Source organism: Periplaneta americana, chromosome 3, assembly GCF_040183065.1.
Source record: "Periplaneta americana isolate PAMFEO1 chromosome 3, P.americana_PAMFEO1_priV1, whole genome shotgun sequence".
Taxonomy (NCBI): Eukaryota; Metazoa; Arthropoda; class Insecta; order Blattodea; family Blattidae; genus Periplaneta; species Periplaneta americana.
In genome coordinates this window covers 127328509-127348477 of record NC_091119.1, presented here as the reverse complement: position 1 = coordinate 127348477, position 19969 = coordinate 127328509, and the positions used below count along the sequence as shown (strand labels likewise).

General features: G+C 32.3%; 1 protein-coding gene across 1 annotated transcript in view; it reads right to left on the bottom strand.

Annotated features, from left to right (window-relative positions):
• Nucleotides 1-19969, bottom strand: part of LOC138697052 (trypsin-like) — a 48929-nt gene that overhangs the window by 14510 nt on the left and 14450 nt on the right. The window contains exon 2 of the mRNA XM_069822647.1: nt 556-659. Coding sequence (XP_069678748.1) covers nt 556-659 — 104 coding nt within the window. The remainder of the gene's footprint in view (nt 1-555; nt 660-19969) is intronic.

The following is a 19969-nucleotide window of genomic DNA, read 5'->3' as shown; positions in this document are numbered from 1 at the left end:
AATATCTGCATGGAAATATCACATGTACTTCGGTACATTAAAATAATATATATTTTCTATTCTCTTATAATGAATTGTACTCTGCATATATTTGTACTTTTAAGTTACTTCACCATATTTTGATAAATATAATATTCTAATATATATCATTTTAAGATTGGCTTCTTAAAAATTGAAACTAAAAAAGAATGGCAAACGATTCGTAGAATCAGAATCTCTATAACCGCGTGAAACGTTTGGTTAAATGGTTTGTGGTTATATTATTCTAAATAATCGTAGGTCACAGCTTGATGAGAACCATCTTTACACCATCATAAAACAAAGAACTTGAATGTTTAATTAACATCATACCCAGTGCAAGAAAATAAGTTGCGGCATTCAGTGTATCAATGATAATAATAATAATAATAATAATAATAATAATAATAATAATAATAATAATAATAATGTAATAATATTTATGCAAGAGCATGGACTTTCTAGTCCAAGAAACGACGCAAGCATAGACCTGTCACTGCCATAGGAGACAAGTTTTGTATTATGGCTGTCACATACCATGTACGGGAACTTGGTTATCTCGATGGGGGTCCCACCCACGATCTTTTGATCTGTATCAGCTTCGGTTGTACTTTTGTTTTCGTCTGCATAAGCATCACAACCTAAAATAAGTGAGTAATTAAAATTAATTCATGTATTTTAGTAATACCGTGGGATACAAAGGTCACTTGTCAAGTCAGGAAAAAAATTAAATTGGCAAATGCTGGCATAACACATTAGCTACTTTCTTTGCAATAAATATCTTATTACATTGCATTATCCTTAGGTAAATACGACTAAATTTGAAAGTAAATATTACTGTTCTCATTGCAACTGCACAGTGCAATACCGCAAATATCCAAAGTTTGCTCGTTTTATTTGAAGACAATGCTTCACTCAATCCCGACATTCCTCTGTCAAGTATTGCTTGTGGAATATGTTGGATAACATGACTGATCCTTTGTTTCAATTTATCTATAGATTCGATGTGATTGGGGGACCATATATTTTTGTTATGGAAATATTAACCATTAGGCCCTACACGTTTGGCGAATGGTTGGACAGCATTATAATTGACTTCTTACATAATTTTCCACTTGAATAAACGGTTGAGAATGTGCTTTCGGCTAGATAAGACCACAACAAGTTATGCTATGACATTTCGTGAGAAATTAAATTACATGTTCAGTTTGCAATGGATTGAACAAGGTCGATATCAGTCATGGCCTCCACGGTCACCAGAACTCACACATTTAGATTTTTCTGTCGATATGTGAAACAGTGTGTTTTCCAGGAAAAGCCTGCATCTTTAGATGAAACAATGTTATTCAAATCTAGTATTTCAGGTAAAGCTTCCTGTAAAGCAGATTTGAATAATTTCAAGGGAAAAATTGTTCCGGGGCCGGGTATCGATCCCGGGACTTCTGGTTGAACAATTTTTCCCTTGAAATTATTCAATGTTATCCACATTTTACAAGCAAGAGTGACGGGATTGTCAGAATCGCGTGAGGTGCTGTCTTCAAGAAATGGAACACACTTGAACATATGCTGCAGTGCAATGTGCAGTTGCACTGAGAACAGTAATCTTTACATGCAAACCTAGTCACCCTATCCCATTATCTCCTGGCCTAGTTGCCTCATAAGTGTTGCTTTCTTGGTATCACTTGTGAGGTTCAGACCTGTCTTCGGACAGTTGACCAAACAACAACTACTCTCAAAATAATCTTACTAAATTTAACGTGAAGCGACGTTTTCACTTCGCGCTTCTATCCTATTTATCGAAAAAAATTTAATATTATTACCTGTGACATTAGATAAATATCCAGTATTTAGATGGGTTTCGAAATGCCAACAATTTCTGAACTATTAATATAATAAGGACTTATAACTTATATACTTTAAGACATTGATAAAATTTAACCAATAGTTTAATTATAAGAAATAAGAAACTGGTTTATAACCTACCATATTAATAATACGTATAGCTTAAGAAACACATTTTATTGACACATCTCCAAAGCACTTACAGGTCAAAATGAAAGCACAGATGACGAAAATATTAAACATGTTTTGCAAAATTTAATTAAAACATATTAACATTTAATCCACATAAGAGTGTAAATCCCATAACTATATAATACAGACATGGAGTAATATTAATTGCAACAATTAGCTTTCACGGCCTTCTGAATTCTTCAGATATGTGGTAATTTTTCATTGTGAAAGATTAATTTTATTAACTTGTGTTGGAATACTTCAAACGTACTAAAACTTGTATCTATGAAGCACAGCCTGCTCGAACGCATCCATGCAGCTGATGGTTCTTATACTGCCTGCTAAGTCAATGGTCAAACATTTAACATGAATAGGAAAAAATTGTCGCTAGATGTCAACTCCTACCGGGCAGTGAAGTTGCTTGTGGATGTAGGTCCTATGCTTTATTTTTGTAGTATTGATTAAAATATTATTTTGTTTCTCGACTCTGTCTTCTTCTTCTTCTTGTTCCTCTTCATTACATTACATTATTTACTTTTGAAAGAACAAGAAAACCGGAAAACTTTTTCTGTATGAAACTTCCTTACATTACTAAGTAGAGGTTTCACGAATTTATCCACAAGATTTTCTGACACAAGTTTTTGATGGTTAGACCCTATTATTCTTAATACAATTCAATATGTTACACTGGCACAAAATAGATGAAACAGCGGGTTTTTCCCCCATAGTTTGGAGAAGACATACGGATGAACATAGTATATTTGGTGCTGCCACCTATCATTTCAGCGAAAGCATTGTTAAAATGGTCTTATGTGAAGGTAGTGTAAGCAGCCATCATATGCGTTCAAGCAGGCGATGCTATTAAGTAATTCAGTGATTTTTATTTTCACCTTATCATCATCTGACTTAATTTAAACTACTTTTATATTTTAAGGCGATAAATTTAGCAAGAATCTGACTTCTAAAACGGTGCCTTATAATATATTTTAGTGATATTTTGAGATTTAAAATCGTTTCCAAGTAAATTTCAATGAGGTCTTTATCTAAAACATCGTTATACAGTTTTAAAGTAATTTGTACATTATTATTACACCAATGTACTGTGTTCAAATAATTTGTACAGAATACTGACATTAAAGTATTATGCTCAAATAATTTGTACAAAATATTGATATCAAAGTGCTATCCATGAAATGATTTGTACAGAATTTTGATATCAAATTGCTGTTTTAAAATAATTTGTACATAATTTTGTTATCTAAAGTACTATTTTCAAATAACTTTTACATAGTTTGCACATTAAAGTGCTAGTTTCAAATTAATTTCATCAAGCTTTTATCCTATAAAATACGTTTAGTAAAGTTTCTAAATTTCAAGTTCCATCCGAGTACACTTCCAGGTTTTGATACACAATTTTAATTATGAAGTTTGTAAATACACATCTCATATCGATTAAAACTTTTAATACAAATTCTGTTTCTTCTTTCGTCTTTCAATATGCATCGTGAATAGTACATACTAACTAGCATTTATAGTCTCACATCACACCCAACCCCCCCTCCCCCCGTCTGTCATGAAAGAATGCTGCATCCCAACTAAACAGTTTCCAATTGATGAGACCGATTCTCTTTTGTGTATACAGGTATTTATTAGAGTTGACGCAAGAGGTCAGCAGTGATTGAATATTTCAAAGTGAAATTAATTCTTCAAATCCATCGTCAGTGCAAAAGTGCATTAGGCCTCATTCCGAACTTTTTTTACCGCTGCGTACGTAATCTTACAAGAGTGGAAATTCGAACGATATGCACATTGAACCGCTAGAACTTGCATCGACGACACAGAATAGAGTCTCTGTGTGTACGAAGCGTTCGGCTTGACTCGCAGCTGAGAACGCGTGAATCGGACATGCTTGTATGGTCGGCGTAGACTGCATCATTAGCGATTCGTAACCTCCCGCGTATTTTTTGTGTGACATCGCTACAATCTTGTTTAACTTAATGTTGTTGTTCATTTGTTGTTTATGATCAATTGCCTCAGCGTGTGCTTCTAGTGAAAAAATACTGACGATCAAACTTCATCGTTGCCACACAAAGGGCATTTCAGAGAGAATACGAAAGGGGCATTCCTTGGAAGGGAAACACAATACTGACCATAATCAGAAAATTGGAAACTACAAGAACGAGACTGCCATGCATCGCACATCTCGTCTGGAAAACTTGGTGGAAGATATTAGAAACATACGTTGAGGCAAACAAAAAATGGACAACAATAAGTGAAGCAAAAGACGGTAGCGACATGAGACACGTCAGATGTTTGCTCTCAACCTGGTAGCAAGTTACTCTGAGATAGAGAAATTTCTAAAAATGTGTGGCCACTCTGATCATCTAACTTGACTTCATCGGATTATTTATTGTGGGGTTATATTAGAAACAGAGATTATGAGAATTAACCACAAGTAATTGACGATTTGAAGAGCAATATAATCACAGAATTCAACGGAATTAACGAGGAAATATTGCTGCGAACTCCGAGAAACATGGAGCGACGTGTGTGGATGTCTGTAGAGGAAGAGGGAAGTAATTTTCAACATCTATAGTGAGGATCACGTAAGATTTGTTCCTAAAAGGCTAATTTGACCGTCTCTTCAGTGTTACCAACTAATAGTAGATATCACTAAAAGAGCGTAAAATCTCAATGTCATGTACTATAATAATAATAATAATAATAATAATAATAATAATAATAATAATAATAATAATAATAATAATAATATTAACAATAGCGATGTCTGGCTTATTTACCACATCTCATCTTTATGTTGGGGAAGTGTTTTCTAAAATGTTAAGTAATTTGTGAAACAATATATTTTTCTTCTGGACCTCTCGCACATTATGTTACTAGTTAGTAGATTAGTGTATGATCTAATATTGAAATGTATTTTGTCTGACAACATGAAATTCATTGCTTTGATTAAACAGTTTACTATTCACGAGCCCTAACCTAAAAATGCATTTTGTTTGATCACGTGAAATGATTAATACGAATGTATGCTTAAGAATATTTATTCCATTATTGTAATAAATCAATTAAAATGTGAAATGGTATTTCTATCGATTACCCAAGGGTATGTATAACACGAACTATGTTATATTTATTTACACCTAACCTACCTGAGTTTAATCTTGAAATTGTAACCACAACACAAAGCAACACATACAATAACTATTATGTATTAATATTAATACTGATATTAATTAATTATTAGTATGTTCAAATTTCATTAGCTTCCAGTAATCGACTGAGAAATTTAGAACAATTTGAATTTTCAGAATTTAAACTACCGACAGCTTGTGTCACTGCTGTCAACATAACAGTTATAAAATAACTACCAGCTGTAGTATTTCTCAGAACCGAAATTCTAAACGAAATTGGCAAAAGAAAATTCAACCTGCGAACTAGAAAATCACCATAATCCACTAGCTTATGTAGTAATGGGGGAAAATGGTTAGGTTTCACCCTTACGGTATTAAGTACAGTAAGCTGATCCAGATTATACTGTTAAGATAAGCAATTCTCCTAGATATATTTTACATTTAGAAAGAAGATGCTCTATGTAATTCATACCAAATAATACCGACTCTTAAGATCTGGACTTGAAATGTGAAATCATGTCTTGTTTTAGCATTATTTATTTGAGATTTCCATGATGCTACCTTGCTTTAGATTTTAATTAATTCGGAAAACAAGGCATGAGGAAACTTAAATTGTGGGAAAGTAATTTCATTTATATGTAAGGGCTTTAGAATCCTCCTTGAAAATCTCTCTTTCAAGACGTAATATTTCAAAATAAGTTATTAAAGGAGACATCATTGGAAGATACAAGGTGTAACGGAAGATGTTGAGTTACAATATTCCGAGGATTTAAAAGTCATGATTAAATTCTGGAGTACTCACTTCGTGAAAACAAAATAGCAACTAATTAATTCATATTTCTTTAATTTAATATATCCATTTTCTCTTTTCTGCATAACACAAGTGATACAGAATAAATTATGGGACCATTTTGACTGCTTAATTTTCAGCAGTTTCTGAGAATAGTATAACAAGTACAAGGATTGCAGATTGCGCTTTTTTATGTTCAGTGAATTTATTATACATTTTAAACTTTTTTGTTTGAAATATCTCAAAGAATAATCCTTTGAAATTAATGACACTACTTACAATTCATCCTGTACACACAGAAAATAGTATCGTCGCTGCGCCTCCAAAATCCGCTATGTGTTTTAAAAAAGATTTTGCAAGACAAGAAGAAAGCATTGCTGCTCTTAATGCTCTTTTTTTTAAAACTACTTTCGGTTATGGTGACCAGATTCATAGGACACAAAGCTTAAAAACGAGGACATTTTTCGAAAAAAAGAGGACAGAAAATATGTACTTAGATTTAGGTTTAGGCCTATATTATACTATAAATTACGTCAGTATCTATTTTCTTATAAAATATTTACAGTACAGATTTAGGCTTATATCATATTAAAAGTATGTTAATATCTATTTTATTATAAAATAATTATGAAAAAAACTTTTTTAGTAGGTTATTTTACGACGCTTTATTAACAGCTTAGGTTATTTAGCGTCTGAATGAGATGAAGGTGATAATGCCGGTGAAATGAGTCCGGGGTCCAACACCGAAAGCTACCCAGCATCGAAAAAAATAATAATAATGATCTTAGCCTATAGTTAGCTACATGTGAAAGTCATGGGAACTATAATAAAACCATAAATGAGAACAGAAAATATTTATTCAGATTTACATTCGCATCTCGATTTACTAGCTCCCTCTGAGCAACGGCCATAAGGCCCGTTACACACTTGAAGAGATCCCGCTAGAGAGAAATGTGTTGCGAGGAAGAGACGAAGAGCCTTCCTCCACACAATTAGCGAGTTCTCGCTATCACAGATCACACCTCGCTATGTTAATCTTCATGGAGAGAGAATTTTTCCGATTGTAGTAATCATTCATTGGGGGAAATATTACAGGTTATGTATTTACGTACATTGTCGTACTTAAATGTATAACCTATAAGTATATTGTCGTACTTTACAAATTATGTACGAACGCTACTATGTTGAATCTGAATCTTTAGATGATGAGGAAATGGAGTTATAAGAGCATATTTTGTTAATGAAAAGAAAAAGTAGGCCTAAAATAAAGCCAGAAATATCTGAAAATCACATTGTATCTCACGGCGAGTTTCCGTCACTAATTTCGATTTGGATGATACGTTTAGGCGTTATTTCAGGTTGAATAGACCTCAATTTTTTGTCATTCATGATATGATAGAGGATTCTTTGCTGTGTTCTGATTAAAATTATGTAAACCGTTAAGACATATAGATAACATTATTTCAAATGAATACTATTAAATCTCATCAAAAAAATATAGCCCTATTTATTTTCAGATCATCTGATATTTGCCTCCATATTTCTTCTTTAAGTTTCGTGTTTTTATAGTTTTCTTCCGGTGTATCATATAAATAGGCCTACGGGTGACATCGTACAAGTTCGATAAGATTATGGCTGCAAATATTAGCCATCTTTCCTCATTTTCAATAAAAACAATACAATTCATTGCCATCTGAGATATCTTTTTTTTACATTCAATCCTCATAAAGAGTATAAAAATGTCAAACATCATTGATAAATGTGTCAAGGAAATTCGCTGAGCTACCGATTTCAGCGAGAAACTAGCTCGAGGTTTTCTCCTCGAACGAAAATCTCTTCCAGTGTGTGGACATCCATTTGAATCCATGTTATCAATCTTTGAATTTTCTCGCAACACATTTCTCGCTAGCGAAATCTCTTCAAGTGTGTAACGGGCCTAAAAAGGAGGAGCAAAGGGAGTTATGATCGTTGGCAAAGAGTATATTCCGTCGATGCTGCTGCCACCTACAGACAAATTACTTGAAAAGGCGTCAAAGCAGATAATTTCAAACACGGCCGACTTGATGCTCCCTTCGCTTGTCTGTATACGGCCTTGACAATAGTAATCTTATTCTGAAATTCAATTACACCACGAGGCACTGTCTGCCAAGGATTGGTGTCCACAGAAGGAATACTCAATATGAATTAAAATAAATGATTAAAGAATAATAATAACACTTATAAATAATAAATAAGAAAATAAGTCTTATTATGTTTAATTCTGTTAGTTATGGTATAATCGTGAGTTTAAAAGCAGGGAAGATAACACATAGTAACCTGTTCAGCTTAAGTAACATCATGACATTGGCGTAATTTTGTAGTTCATTCGCTGAGTAGCACCCCTAGGCTAAACTGCGATGTTTCAATGTAATCACTTGGGTAATTATTTACTATAACTTGTACTAAGTTTTATAATTTCACCCATTGCACTGGTACATTCCACTTGATATTGCAGATTCAATCTTCCTTTAGGCTCAAAATTCATCATTCAGGTTGTTCTTCTCAAAATTGTGAATGTCCCATATTAACCGAATCCTCAGAAGTTAAGTATTTAGGCATTACGATCGACCAAAACTTACGATGGAACAAATATATTACATATTTATGCTCTAGATTACGTAAAACAATTTATATCTTTGTTATACTTCGGTCATATTTACCAATTAATATTTTACGTCTCATTTATTTAGCTTTATTTCAATCCATTCTCCAGTATGGAATTTTAGGGTGGGGAAATGCTTGTAATTCTAATCTCACTCCACTAATACTTATTCAGAAAAGAATCATTAAAATATGCCTTAATAAACCAATTGATTACTCATCTGAGCTTTTGTTTACTGATTTTAATGTTTTGAAAATTAAACAGATTTATTATACTGCCTTATTAATCTTCATACATAAAAGCCGTAATAAATTCAAATTGTATTATCATAAATATGGAACTAAAAGATCCGATTTTATACGACTAGAGGAACCAAAGTGTTTCACAAGCACAGCTCTGAGTCATGGTACCTACTTTGGTCCAAGGTTATACAATAAAATAATTGATAAATACCAAAATTTGGAAAATTTTAGTATCAGGAATTTAAAAAATAGCGTTAGGAATTTAATTTTTAAAGAATATATATTGATTTAATATGTATGTGTATTTGTATGACTTAAATTGTTAAAATTGAAATTGTATTTTTAAATATAATTTATTCCTATATTTTTTTTTCTTGACCCAGTTTGTGTCAAAAAATTATCTTTGTGTTTAGATATCTCCCTGAGCACGAGTTTTTTACTCCTTCAGGGAAGAACTAAGATTGTATTTCTGTCAATGTTATTTTATTAACAATAAACAATATATTCTCGATTAGAGCTTTAACACAGGGATCAAGATGAATTGTCAACTCTGGTAAAGGAGAAGGGAAGCGAGCATCAAGTCGACCGTGTTTCAAAATATCAGGGATACAAGTTATGAAAAGGAGGCCATTTATTGATTTTTTTTTAATCTATCTGGACCCCGGACAAAGGCCTAAAGAGGAAAACATGTCCGGACAAAAGAAGACGTTTTGTTACCCTACTTTCGGTATAATTTCATCATTTTTCTTGTAAAGATTGAAATTATACCGATAGTAGCTTTGGAAGTCAAGTGAATTAAGAATGGCAATGCTTTTTTCTTTATCCTCCAAAGTCTTTTTAAAAACACATAGCGGATTTCGGAGGCCGAGCGACGATATAAAAATATCTCAGAGAAAGATGAAGATAAGTATTTCTGAAATTTTAATTAAAACTAAACGAAATATTTAAAGGAATAAGGATCATGTAACAGAGTAAATAATCTGGGAAGAAATGTTGTTGAGAAAAGTCTTTGAATGAAATTGACATCAGCAAGGGCACATGTTAATACTGTGGCAGGAATGATTTCGTTCTCAGAATTATTTACCATGTGGGATGGGAGGAAAGGGTAAAGGGTTGAGGATATTTTCTCATCACAGCCAAACACCGCTACCCACCGGGTGTTCTCTTACCAGGGGGTACTTGTATTTAGGTATGCGAACAACAGTTGATGAGTTTGAAGTGAACTTAAAGGTATGTAATGATTGTATCGTCGTGTTTTAATAATCGGCATTAGCTTCCAGAGGTCTGCTTCACAGGTTAGAAATAAACTAATTCTAAGTAGTAATGAAATACAAGAAAGTAGTATACTCACGCACCTGTAACAAGGGAAACATTAAGGAATGTAGGGAATTGTGTGTAATGAACGTAGAAGCTTGAACATAATTATTTAAAACAAGCAGTTCAAATCTTGGCCCAATTGGTTTGTAACCTAAGTATGTATTTAAAGTTGTCGTTCCGATATCGGAAATAGGTACTCCCGATGGAGGGTATGGTGAATTCTAGGCGATTTATAGATCTACAAAAGATGCACCGGAACACTCGATAGGTTCCGATCTCCTCTCGACAGGAATATGATGACTCAGCCTATGAGGTACGGTAGACCACCATCAGAAGTATGATATATGGATTTGATGGCTGGAGAGGAATGCGTAGTGTGGCAGATAGTGGGACCGGCTTAGTCAGTAAGCGCAATCTGTAGGCCTACGCAACTCATTTCGATGAAGTGTTTATTTTTAGTAGGTTATTTTACGACGCTTTATCAACATCTTAAGTTATTTAGCGTCTGAATGAGATGAAGGTGATAATACCAGTGAAATGAGTCCGGGGTACAGCACCGAAAGTTACCCAGCATTTGCTCATATTTGGTTGAGGGAAATCCCCGGAAAAAGCCTTAACCAGGTAACTTGCCCCGACCTGAAATCGAACCCGGGCCACCTGGTTTCGCGGTCAGACGCGCTAACTGTTATTCCACAGGTATGGACTGAAGTGTTTAAGGGATGCTTTACGTCTCGGGTAACTTTTATGATGCCGCTATGAGATAGGTACTAAATTCCAAAGAGATTAGCCGTACAAACATATTTTTATTTTATTTCATTTCATTGTATTTTATTGTATTTCATTATTTTACTTTATTTTATTCTATTACTTTATTTCATTTTATTATTAGGATATTTTATTATTTTACTTTATTTCATTTCATTTTACTTTATTTTATGTTATGTTACCTTATTTTATTTTATCTTATTTTATTTTATTTTGTTTTACTTATTTTTATTTTATTTTATTCGGAGCTCACGATAATGGAAAAGGGTAAAATATTAGCAGTTGTTAAGATAAGAACTCCAAATGACAAACTATGAGAATATTTTATTGTTATTATTTACATCAGCTGTCATCAGAACACTGCACTCTCGGGCTAGCGTCCCTTACCCGCGGACAAGACACTGCCCTAGCGTGCATTCGTGACTGCTGGCGGGTATGCTGTCTCTCTAAGCCTTGTGCACGACGGGGCATATTTCCTTACCCTCCATGCACTCTACCTATTTCAGCGAGTGCTGACGACCACTGAATTAATCATATCATAATACTACTTCAATGTACATTTTGCATTTTGTACTTGTCAGAAGCATGCATTTCTGATAACAGCTTGGTCTGATTTTGGATCCAGGTATAAAAGTCCACACAAGAAAGCTCAAAATGAGTTTTTACTATCAAAAGTGCCTTAATTGACTAAGTGAAGACCTATTGCTTACATCATCGCAGTAAAAATGTGCATAAGTAAAAAAACTGATCCAATCTATATCTGTTTTTGCTTACCTTGTTGGAAACCTAGCATAAACTCGGCCAAGATTTATGCACAGAACGCTTGTGAATAAAATCAATCTCAAAATTAGATTTACCTCTATCTATTTTTCAAGAAGGCCAGAGCAGAAAATGTACTCTAACAAAAGTATATCCATGCAAAATGGCATTAAGAGTTATACTGGGATTCAGGAAACATAGTGATATGTGGGTGATGCATGCAACCGAGACTGCAACAGAGAAGTTGTAGGAAACACGATTTTGAAGCTCGTATGGGAATATAATTCTAATAATGTTATATATAACAGCTCCTCTCTTTTCTGACGGGCAAACTATTATTTGCAGCCAAGAAAAGATTTTTAATTCAAGTGTTTTCTTTTCCACTCCTGTTAAAAGAATAATGTTCCCTTGATTTCAATGTCAATATATGAAGATGTTTTCTTTTTATATTTCCGAAGATATCGGACGAGAGTCCACCATCATGTTTGGCTAGAATGGGAAATTAATCGAATTCTAGATTGATAACTCGATCCCGTCCCTGGTCGATGGCATTTAAGTATGTTTAAATGCGACAGGCTCATGCCAGTAGATTTACTGGCATGTAAAAGAACTCCTACGGCAAAAGATTCCGGGACACCGGCGACGCTGATATAACCTCTGCAGTTGCGAGCGTCGTTAAATAAACCATATTTTTATATAGATTATTCGTACCAGATATATAAATAAAGAAAACTCATTCCTTTTCTTTAATGTCCATATACTCTGTTTAACTAAACAGCAGAAAAGCAGACAAACTACTAAGGCAAAAGGCTCAAGAATTTGCAGGTAAACTTTAACCACCATATTTAACAAATCTTAAAAAAAAAAGTGTCATAATGTTAACAATTCGCAGAGCTTTAAAAACAAACATAAAATGTCATTTTTCTCAAATGAACTTCGGTTGGGATCTGCCGTTATTATTTTTAGCGCCTCAATTAAACTCGACTAGATATCCAGCGGAATGTGCATAAACTAGGAAATTTAACAGGAGCATAAAATAAATTAAATATGAAATAATTTTAAGCTTTTGATTTCATTTACAAGTCTGCGGTGGTGAAAATGCCGCCGGCATCAGGTATGTGGTGGCTATTTGCTGAAGGTACAGTTCTCAATTATGAAGGCCACTCCCGTCGGAAATCACAGGTGGTAATCTAGGAGACCACTAATTGATGGACAGGCCTCCTCTCGATTGATTGATCGATTCCTCTCTTCAACTGCTAATGAATTTCTATTACTTAAAAACGAAGTATAATTGATGAGGGACTGACTGTATCCTTGGGTGGCAGCTCTAACGAGGCTTTGTCTGTCGGTACACTCGCAGCGCGATGCAAGTGAGCATGCAGAGGTTTGTACCTCGTGGAGGACAATAGGTATTTTATTTATGTTTTCCTTCAACATATTTTGTACTTCTGATCCTTCTTCGTAGGAAAAACGATTGTTTATTGCGAACTGTGTCATCTGTTCCGATTTATCTGAAATACTAGCTAAAATTGACAGTTCCGAAATAAGATTTCAACAAGCTCACTGTAAATTGGAATTTTGATTGAAGTTCTAGTAGACTTATGAAGATATATATTGTTGAAATGAACTGAATAAAGTGTATACATAATGCATGATCGAAACTAGTTGTTCCTCAGCAATACAACTTACGTTTTAAATATAGACATTTTGTGAAGTGATATTTCAATAGTAAATGAAGAAATACATTGTTGATGAATGAATAATGTGTATGCATAATGCATTATCGAAACTAGTTACTTCACAGCATTACAACTTACATTTTAAATGTAGACATTTTTTGAAGTGATATTTCAATAGTAAATAAAGGAATACATTGTTGAATGGAATTGAATAAATTGTATACATAATACATGATGGAAACTAGTTGCTTCACAGCTTTACAACTTAGGTTTTATATATAGAAACTTTTTGAAGTTCATATTTAAACAGTAAATGAAGAATTATATTGTTGAAATTAACTGAATAAAGTGTATACATAATACATGATCGAAACTAGCTGTTTCACAGTATTACAACTTACGTTTTAAATATAGAAATTTTGTGAAGTTGATATTTAAACAGTAAATGAAGAATTACATTGTTGAAATTAACTGAAAATGTGTATACATAATACATAATCGAAACTAGCTGTTTCACAGTATTACAACTTACGTTTTAAATACAGAAATTTTGTGAAGTTGATATTTCAACAGTAAATGAAGAATTACATTGTTGAAATTAACTGAAAATGTGTGTACATAATACATAATCGAAACTAGCTGTTTCACAGCATTACAACTTACGTTTTAAATATAGAAATTTTGTGAAGTTGATATTTAAACAGTAAATGAAGAATTACATTGTTGAAATTAACTGAAAATGTATCTACATAATACATAATCGAAACTAGCTGTTTCACAGCATTACAACTTACGTTTTAAATATAGAAATTTTGTGAAGTTGATATTTAAACAGTAAATGAAGAATTACATTGTTGAAATTAATTGAAAATGTGTCTACATAATACATAATCGAAACTAGCTGTTTCACAGCATTACAACTTACGTTTTAAATATAGAAATTTTGTGAAGTTGATATTTAAACAGTAAATGAAGAATTACATTGTTGAAATTAACTGAAAATGTGTCTACATAATACATAATCGAAACTAGCTGTTTCACAGCATTACAACTTACGTTTTAAATATAGAAATTTTGTGAAGTTGATATTTAAACAGTAAATGAAGAATTACATTGTTGAAATTAACTGAAAATGTGTCTACATAATACATAATCGAAACTAGCTGTTTCACAGCATTACAACTTACGTTTTAAATATAGAAATTTTGTGAAGTTGATATTTAAACAGTAAATGAAGAATTACATTGTTGAAATTAACTGAAAAAGTGTATACATAATACATGATCGAAACTAGCTGTTTCACAGTATTACAACTTACGTTTTAAATACAGAAATTTTGTGAAGTTGATATTTAAACAGTAAATGAAGAATTACATTGTTGAAATTAACTGAAAAAGTGTATACATAATACATGATCGAAACTAGCTGTTTCACAGTATTACAACTTACGTTTTAAATATAGAAATTTTGTGAAGTTGGTATTTCAACATTAAATGAAGAAATAGTGTTGAAATGAACTGAATGGAGTGTGTACATAATGCATGATCGAAACTAGTTGTTTCATGGTATTACAAGTTACGTTTTAAATAAAGAAGTTTTGTGAAGTTGATATTTCAACAGTAAATGCTTCCTGACCCGAGGAATGCTTAAATACGGAAATAAATTAAACCAGAATCCATAAATTTGTATAGAAATTCAAAGAAACGAATATAGCATCACTACAAATTAATTTATCATTTATTTCTTTAATATCAATTAACAAAAATATCTACGTAACAGAAGCTAAATTAAATACTGTATTGTACAAGCTTTAGCATCATGTAATTTACTAATTTTAATTATTAGAAAATCAATAAGAATTCTACATAATTATCTAAAAATCATTTAAATCTCTCTCCCTACCCCTCTTCATTGGACGGCACTCAGCAGGCAAAAATTTGAATCTTGCTTATGTTAAAGTTTTTAATATTACTTACGGTACAATCTTATGATTTGCGGCAAAATTTCTCATCTTACTTATGGTAAAGTTTTTAATCTTACTTATGGTAAAGTTTTTAACTTTTCCTATTGACTATAGTGAAGTTTTTAAGCTTACATACGGTAAAGTTTTTAATCTCATTTATGTTAAAGTTTTTAATCTTTTTCAATCTTACTTAAAGTAAAGTATGTTAACTCACTTACAGTAAATTTTTAATCTCACTTACGGGAAATTTTATTATTGTTTTTTTTTTATTACGGTAAAGTTTTTAGTCTTATCTATCGCAAAGATTTTAATCTTACTTACGGTAACATTTTTAGACTTACGTTAAAGTTTTCAGTGTTACTTATGGTAAAGTTTTAAACTTACTTATACAGTGTGGTCGCGTTACGCTTGATCCGAAGAACGCGGGCGGAAGCAAGCCTGTAGAGTGCGAGGTAACACGCGGCATTTTAGATCCGTAATCTCCGGCGTATTGCATTCATATAGCTTTCATTAATTAATGGCATTCACACAATCAAAAAAAAAGTTTCTCGCTTCGTAACTTTCACAATAAACTGTCTAGCTTTTATTAATCAGTTAATCTTTTAGTACTTTGATTTTTATTGTATTTGTAAATTTAATATTAATTGTAATTATAATTGTAATTTTATTCTTAATATTGTAGTTGTAATCCCCTGGTAGAGGGGAAGAGAAAGCCTGATGGCCTTATCTCTACCAGGTTAAATAAATAAATAAATAAATAAATAAATAAATAAATAAATAAATAAATAAATAAATAAATAAATAATTTCTGTTCTTATATTGTCTTTCAGTTCATTGATAATGTGTGGGTTATTTCTATATTCTCTATTTTTTAGGGCCCCCCACAAATAATAATCGCACGCGGTAAGATGTGGGGAACGTGCGGATCATAACCATGTAAAAATAATTCTGTCATCAAAAAACTTCCCTTATAGGCTCCAAAGGAGCTCCTGTAGTATGGGCTATGACTGAATCTTGTTGAAAATATACATGTTGTCTAATTATCAGATAATTGTTACAAAAACTTTGCGAGTATTTGCGTATGATGTCTCTCTGAATTTACAGTATCTTCAAAAATATCGGCCCTATTCCTGGATTTGCTGTTACGGCACACCAATCTTTTCATTATGCAGGGAAATTTCACGAATTAATCGCGGATATTCTGTGCACCAGAGTCTATTGTTCTGTGAACATAAACCATGTAAATGAAACCATGTCTCTTCAGAGAAAATGATTAAGTGTGGATCAACAATACTATCAACAATGTTTTGTAAAACCTAATTACAGAAATTCAGTCGACTTCCGTTGCCATGCGGCCGTAATTCTTGGCCTATTAATAATAACTCTGTAAGGTTTCAGTTTTAAAAGTTTAGTAGCCATATGGGCTGAAGTTTTTGATACGCCTACTACTTGTGCAACAAGACGTAAACATTTATTAGGAGAATGTTCAAGTGAGGCACAAATATCAAGTTTTGCTTCTGCTAGACAGACCCCTTCGTTTTCGTCTACGAATTTTTGAGTTCATCGATCCCGTTTCTCTTAATCAATGACAAGTTTCGTATTGTATCTCTATTTGGAGGTATAATATCGGGAAATTTCTCTACAAATTGCCTACACACTTGTCGGCTTGAATCTGTTATGGCGTAAGTCTCGTAGATAAATATTTGCTGCTGTAGAGTAAACTTTTCAGCCGGCATTTCAGTTATCTAAACAACTAATTTAATGCACAGCACACACACTTCAACGCATTTAAAAAGAAGCACACAAGCAACACGTTTCTATTACAGGTTAGTGAAATAAAATGATGATAGTGTGCATGCCATTAATTAATGGTGTAAAATAATGTCTAATTTGCTATAGGCTTCAATATGAATTTTCTGTGAAAGATGCCAGAAATAAACATTTTAATCGTTTATTTTGAATTAGGTACATCATTTTATTTTACTAACATTTCTAATATTAACTTGGCTATACCTTTGGATCAACGGTTGAGAACCGGAAATACCGTTTGCTACCCCCTTCCACGTCCGGAGTTAGATGATACTGGCGTAAAATACAAACAAATCACCTTACTAGGTATAGGAGGGAAGAAAAGTAGTTCATCCATTTACGTAAACTAGGAAATATCGCGATTTTGAGTTTTATAATTTTCATTAGGTTTTTGTTTAATCAAAATACCGTACAGTATTAACAATGAGTGTTTTCACTCATGAACTGAGCTGTCCATGCGGACGTATTCATTATACAGTGTTTATTATACTATCTACTGCACATTAGCGTACACTATAGAGAATGAAGTTAAATTGAAAAATAATCATAATATGGATATTTAAACACATTTTTGAAAATGGTGGCCGTTCATTTCGATACAGACTTCAGTTCTTTTGTGCATATTATCGCACTATACACTATTGTACCTAATTCCAATTACTAGTTTCGTCCTTCGTACCAGTAACTCATGTTGAAATAATTCTGTACCTACTCTATAAAAGAGTACCTTACATACTGTAAATTCAATCTTCACTTCTGCCCGATTCGAAAAGATAAAATTACTCAGACATGCTATCTACTGTCCGTCCAAGTGGTTATGTCGCAGGGTCGTAGAAAGGGGGGAAATCACGTGACAGTTAATTACTTAACGATGGCCTTTTATTTAAGTTGTTTTAAACAGTTGTATAATATTACGTAGACGTCCAATTCCTAACAGAAATTAATGTTTTCAGAAAAGAGTTAAGACAGCCCAGCCACTAGCCTTTACAGAGAGGTGAATAGAAGCGGGTGGGGGAAACCGGGATGCGACGTAGACAAATGGACGACAGTACCTGTGCGAAAATGATTCAATATTGAAAGCTCTTTCGTCACTGGAAAACGCGAACATATTTTTCGAACGTACTGTTTACTGTGACCGTAAGACTACTATGACTGTATATGCGGTCTTGGTTCTGTGTGGAGGTTGAACTTCATTAGTAGAAGAGGTGGAAGTGAAATACATTCAAAAACTCAGGTACAATAAAAATTGAAGTAAAAATAAAATGATGGCCCTGTACTTTCCGCGTGAAGTAATTAGTTACTCCTTCCTCCACTAAATGCATGGGGTAATTAGGCAAGTTACCCGGGCAAAAACAGGTAGCAGAAAAATAAATGTCTACATTAGCGCCTCTAGAATTTGAAACGGAAAAGTCATCTTTCGCGTCCTATTATATTCATCCATAGAGCGGGTTTTACGTTAGATGGAGTATGGACTATACTACTTTAATTTTTATTTTTCCTTTCTGTTGTTCAGTTACACTCAGGATGCAACATACTATTACACACGTTGATATACCTAACTCATATTTTTGTACATGGGTGTAGTTATTTAGAGAAGCCCTGTCTTCTTCAGAGTTCTTTGAAAATTTTCGAAATAATTCTTGCAGTCTATAGCACAATTAGAATTTCATATTTAATTCCTGTACGTAGATTGTTTTTATTTCAACAGCCAGTTCTCTAGTCGGTACATTGCTCATCCAGGTGTTTACTCTGTACAGAAATATGAATAAGATAAAATTAAAAAAAGATAAAAATAAATTCAAGATGAATGTAAAAACCATTGTTTATATAATATATATTATATAATATATTATTATATTAATATGTTTTCTTAACATTTTATTATATTTCAGGCCCCTGATGTAATCGATGTTAAATTCGCCGATGTCAAATTTTAATTGATATACATATTATCATTATTGTTATTATTCACATTATAACTAGTAGCAGTAATATTGTTGTACTGTACAGTATTATTAGTAATAGTAATGCCGGTAGTAGTATTGTAGTACTGTAATATGAGTAGTAATAGTAGTATGATGATTTCACTGGCAAAGATAAATGTAATACTTTTATTACGTGTGTAATTATAATTATTTATTAATTTATTTTATTGCTAGTAAATTTCAAATGAATACAAGTTAATATAATATAATATAATATAATATAATATAATATAATATAATATAATATAATATAATATAATATAATATAATATAATATAATATAATATAATATAATATAATATAATATAAACTAGCCCACTCTTGAATGAGTAAGACTCGTGCTCAGGAGGGGATTCCAACACAAAAAAAAAATAAAATAAAATTGAGAGTGAATAAATTACAGATTAAAAGTGTTAAATATCATTAAACTCAAACTATAAATCCAATATAATTTTTTATTTTTTTTTATTAATTTGGAGAGGATTAGTGGTTAACATAATATTAGAATGAAATTTGTTTAATAATCTAGGTCCTAGGACCTTGATTCATGCTATGATAAAAAGCTGCATTGGTTTTTCATTTAGGTTCAGATAAACGCAGAGAATTCATATTTTTAGTTTTTTATTTATCTATATACCTTTCAAATTATTAAGATTTCTGTGAAACTATTTTAATAAAATAAAATAATAAATTTGCTTAATGTTGAAAACTTTGAAATGTCTAAAGAAAAGTTGAGTTGAGTAATCTTTCTGCTTCTTTAAACAAATTTTTAATACTTTTTTCTGTAGTAAAATTAACGGATGAAGTTTGGATTTATAAGTTCCATCCCAACTTAT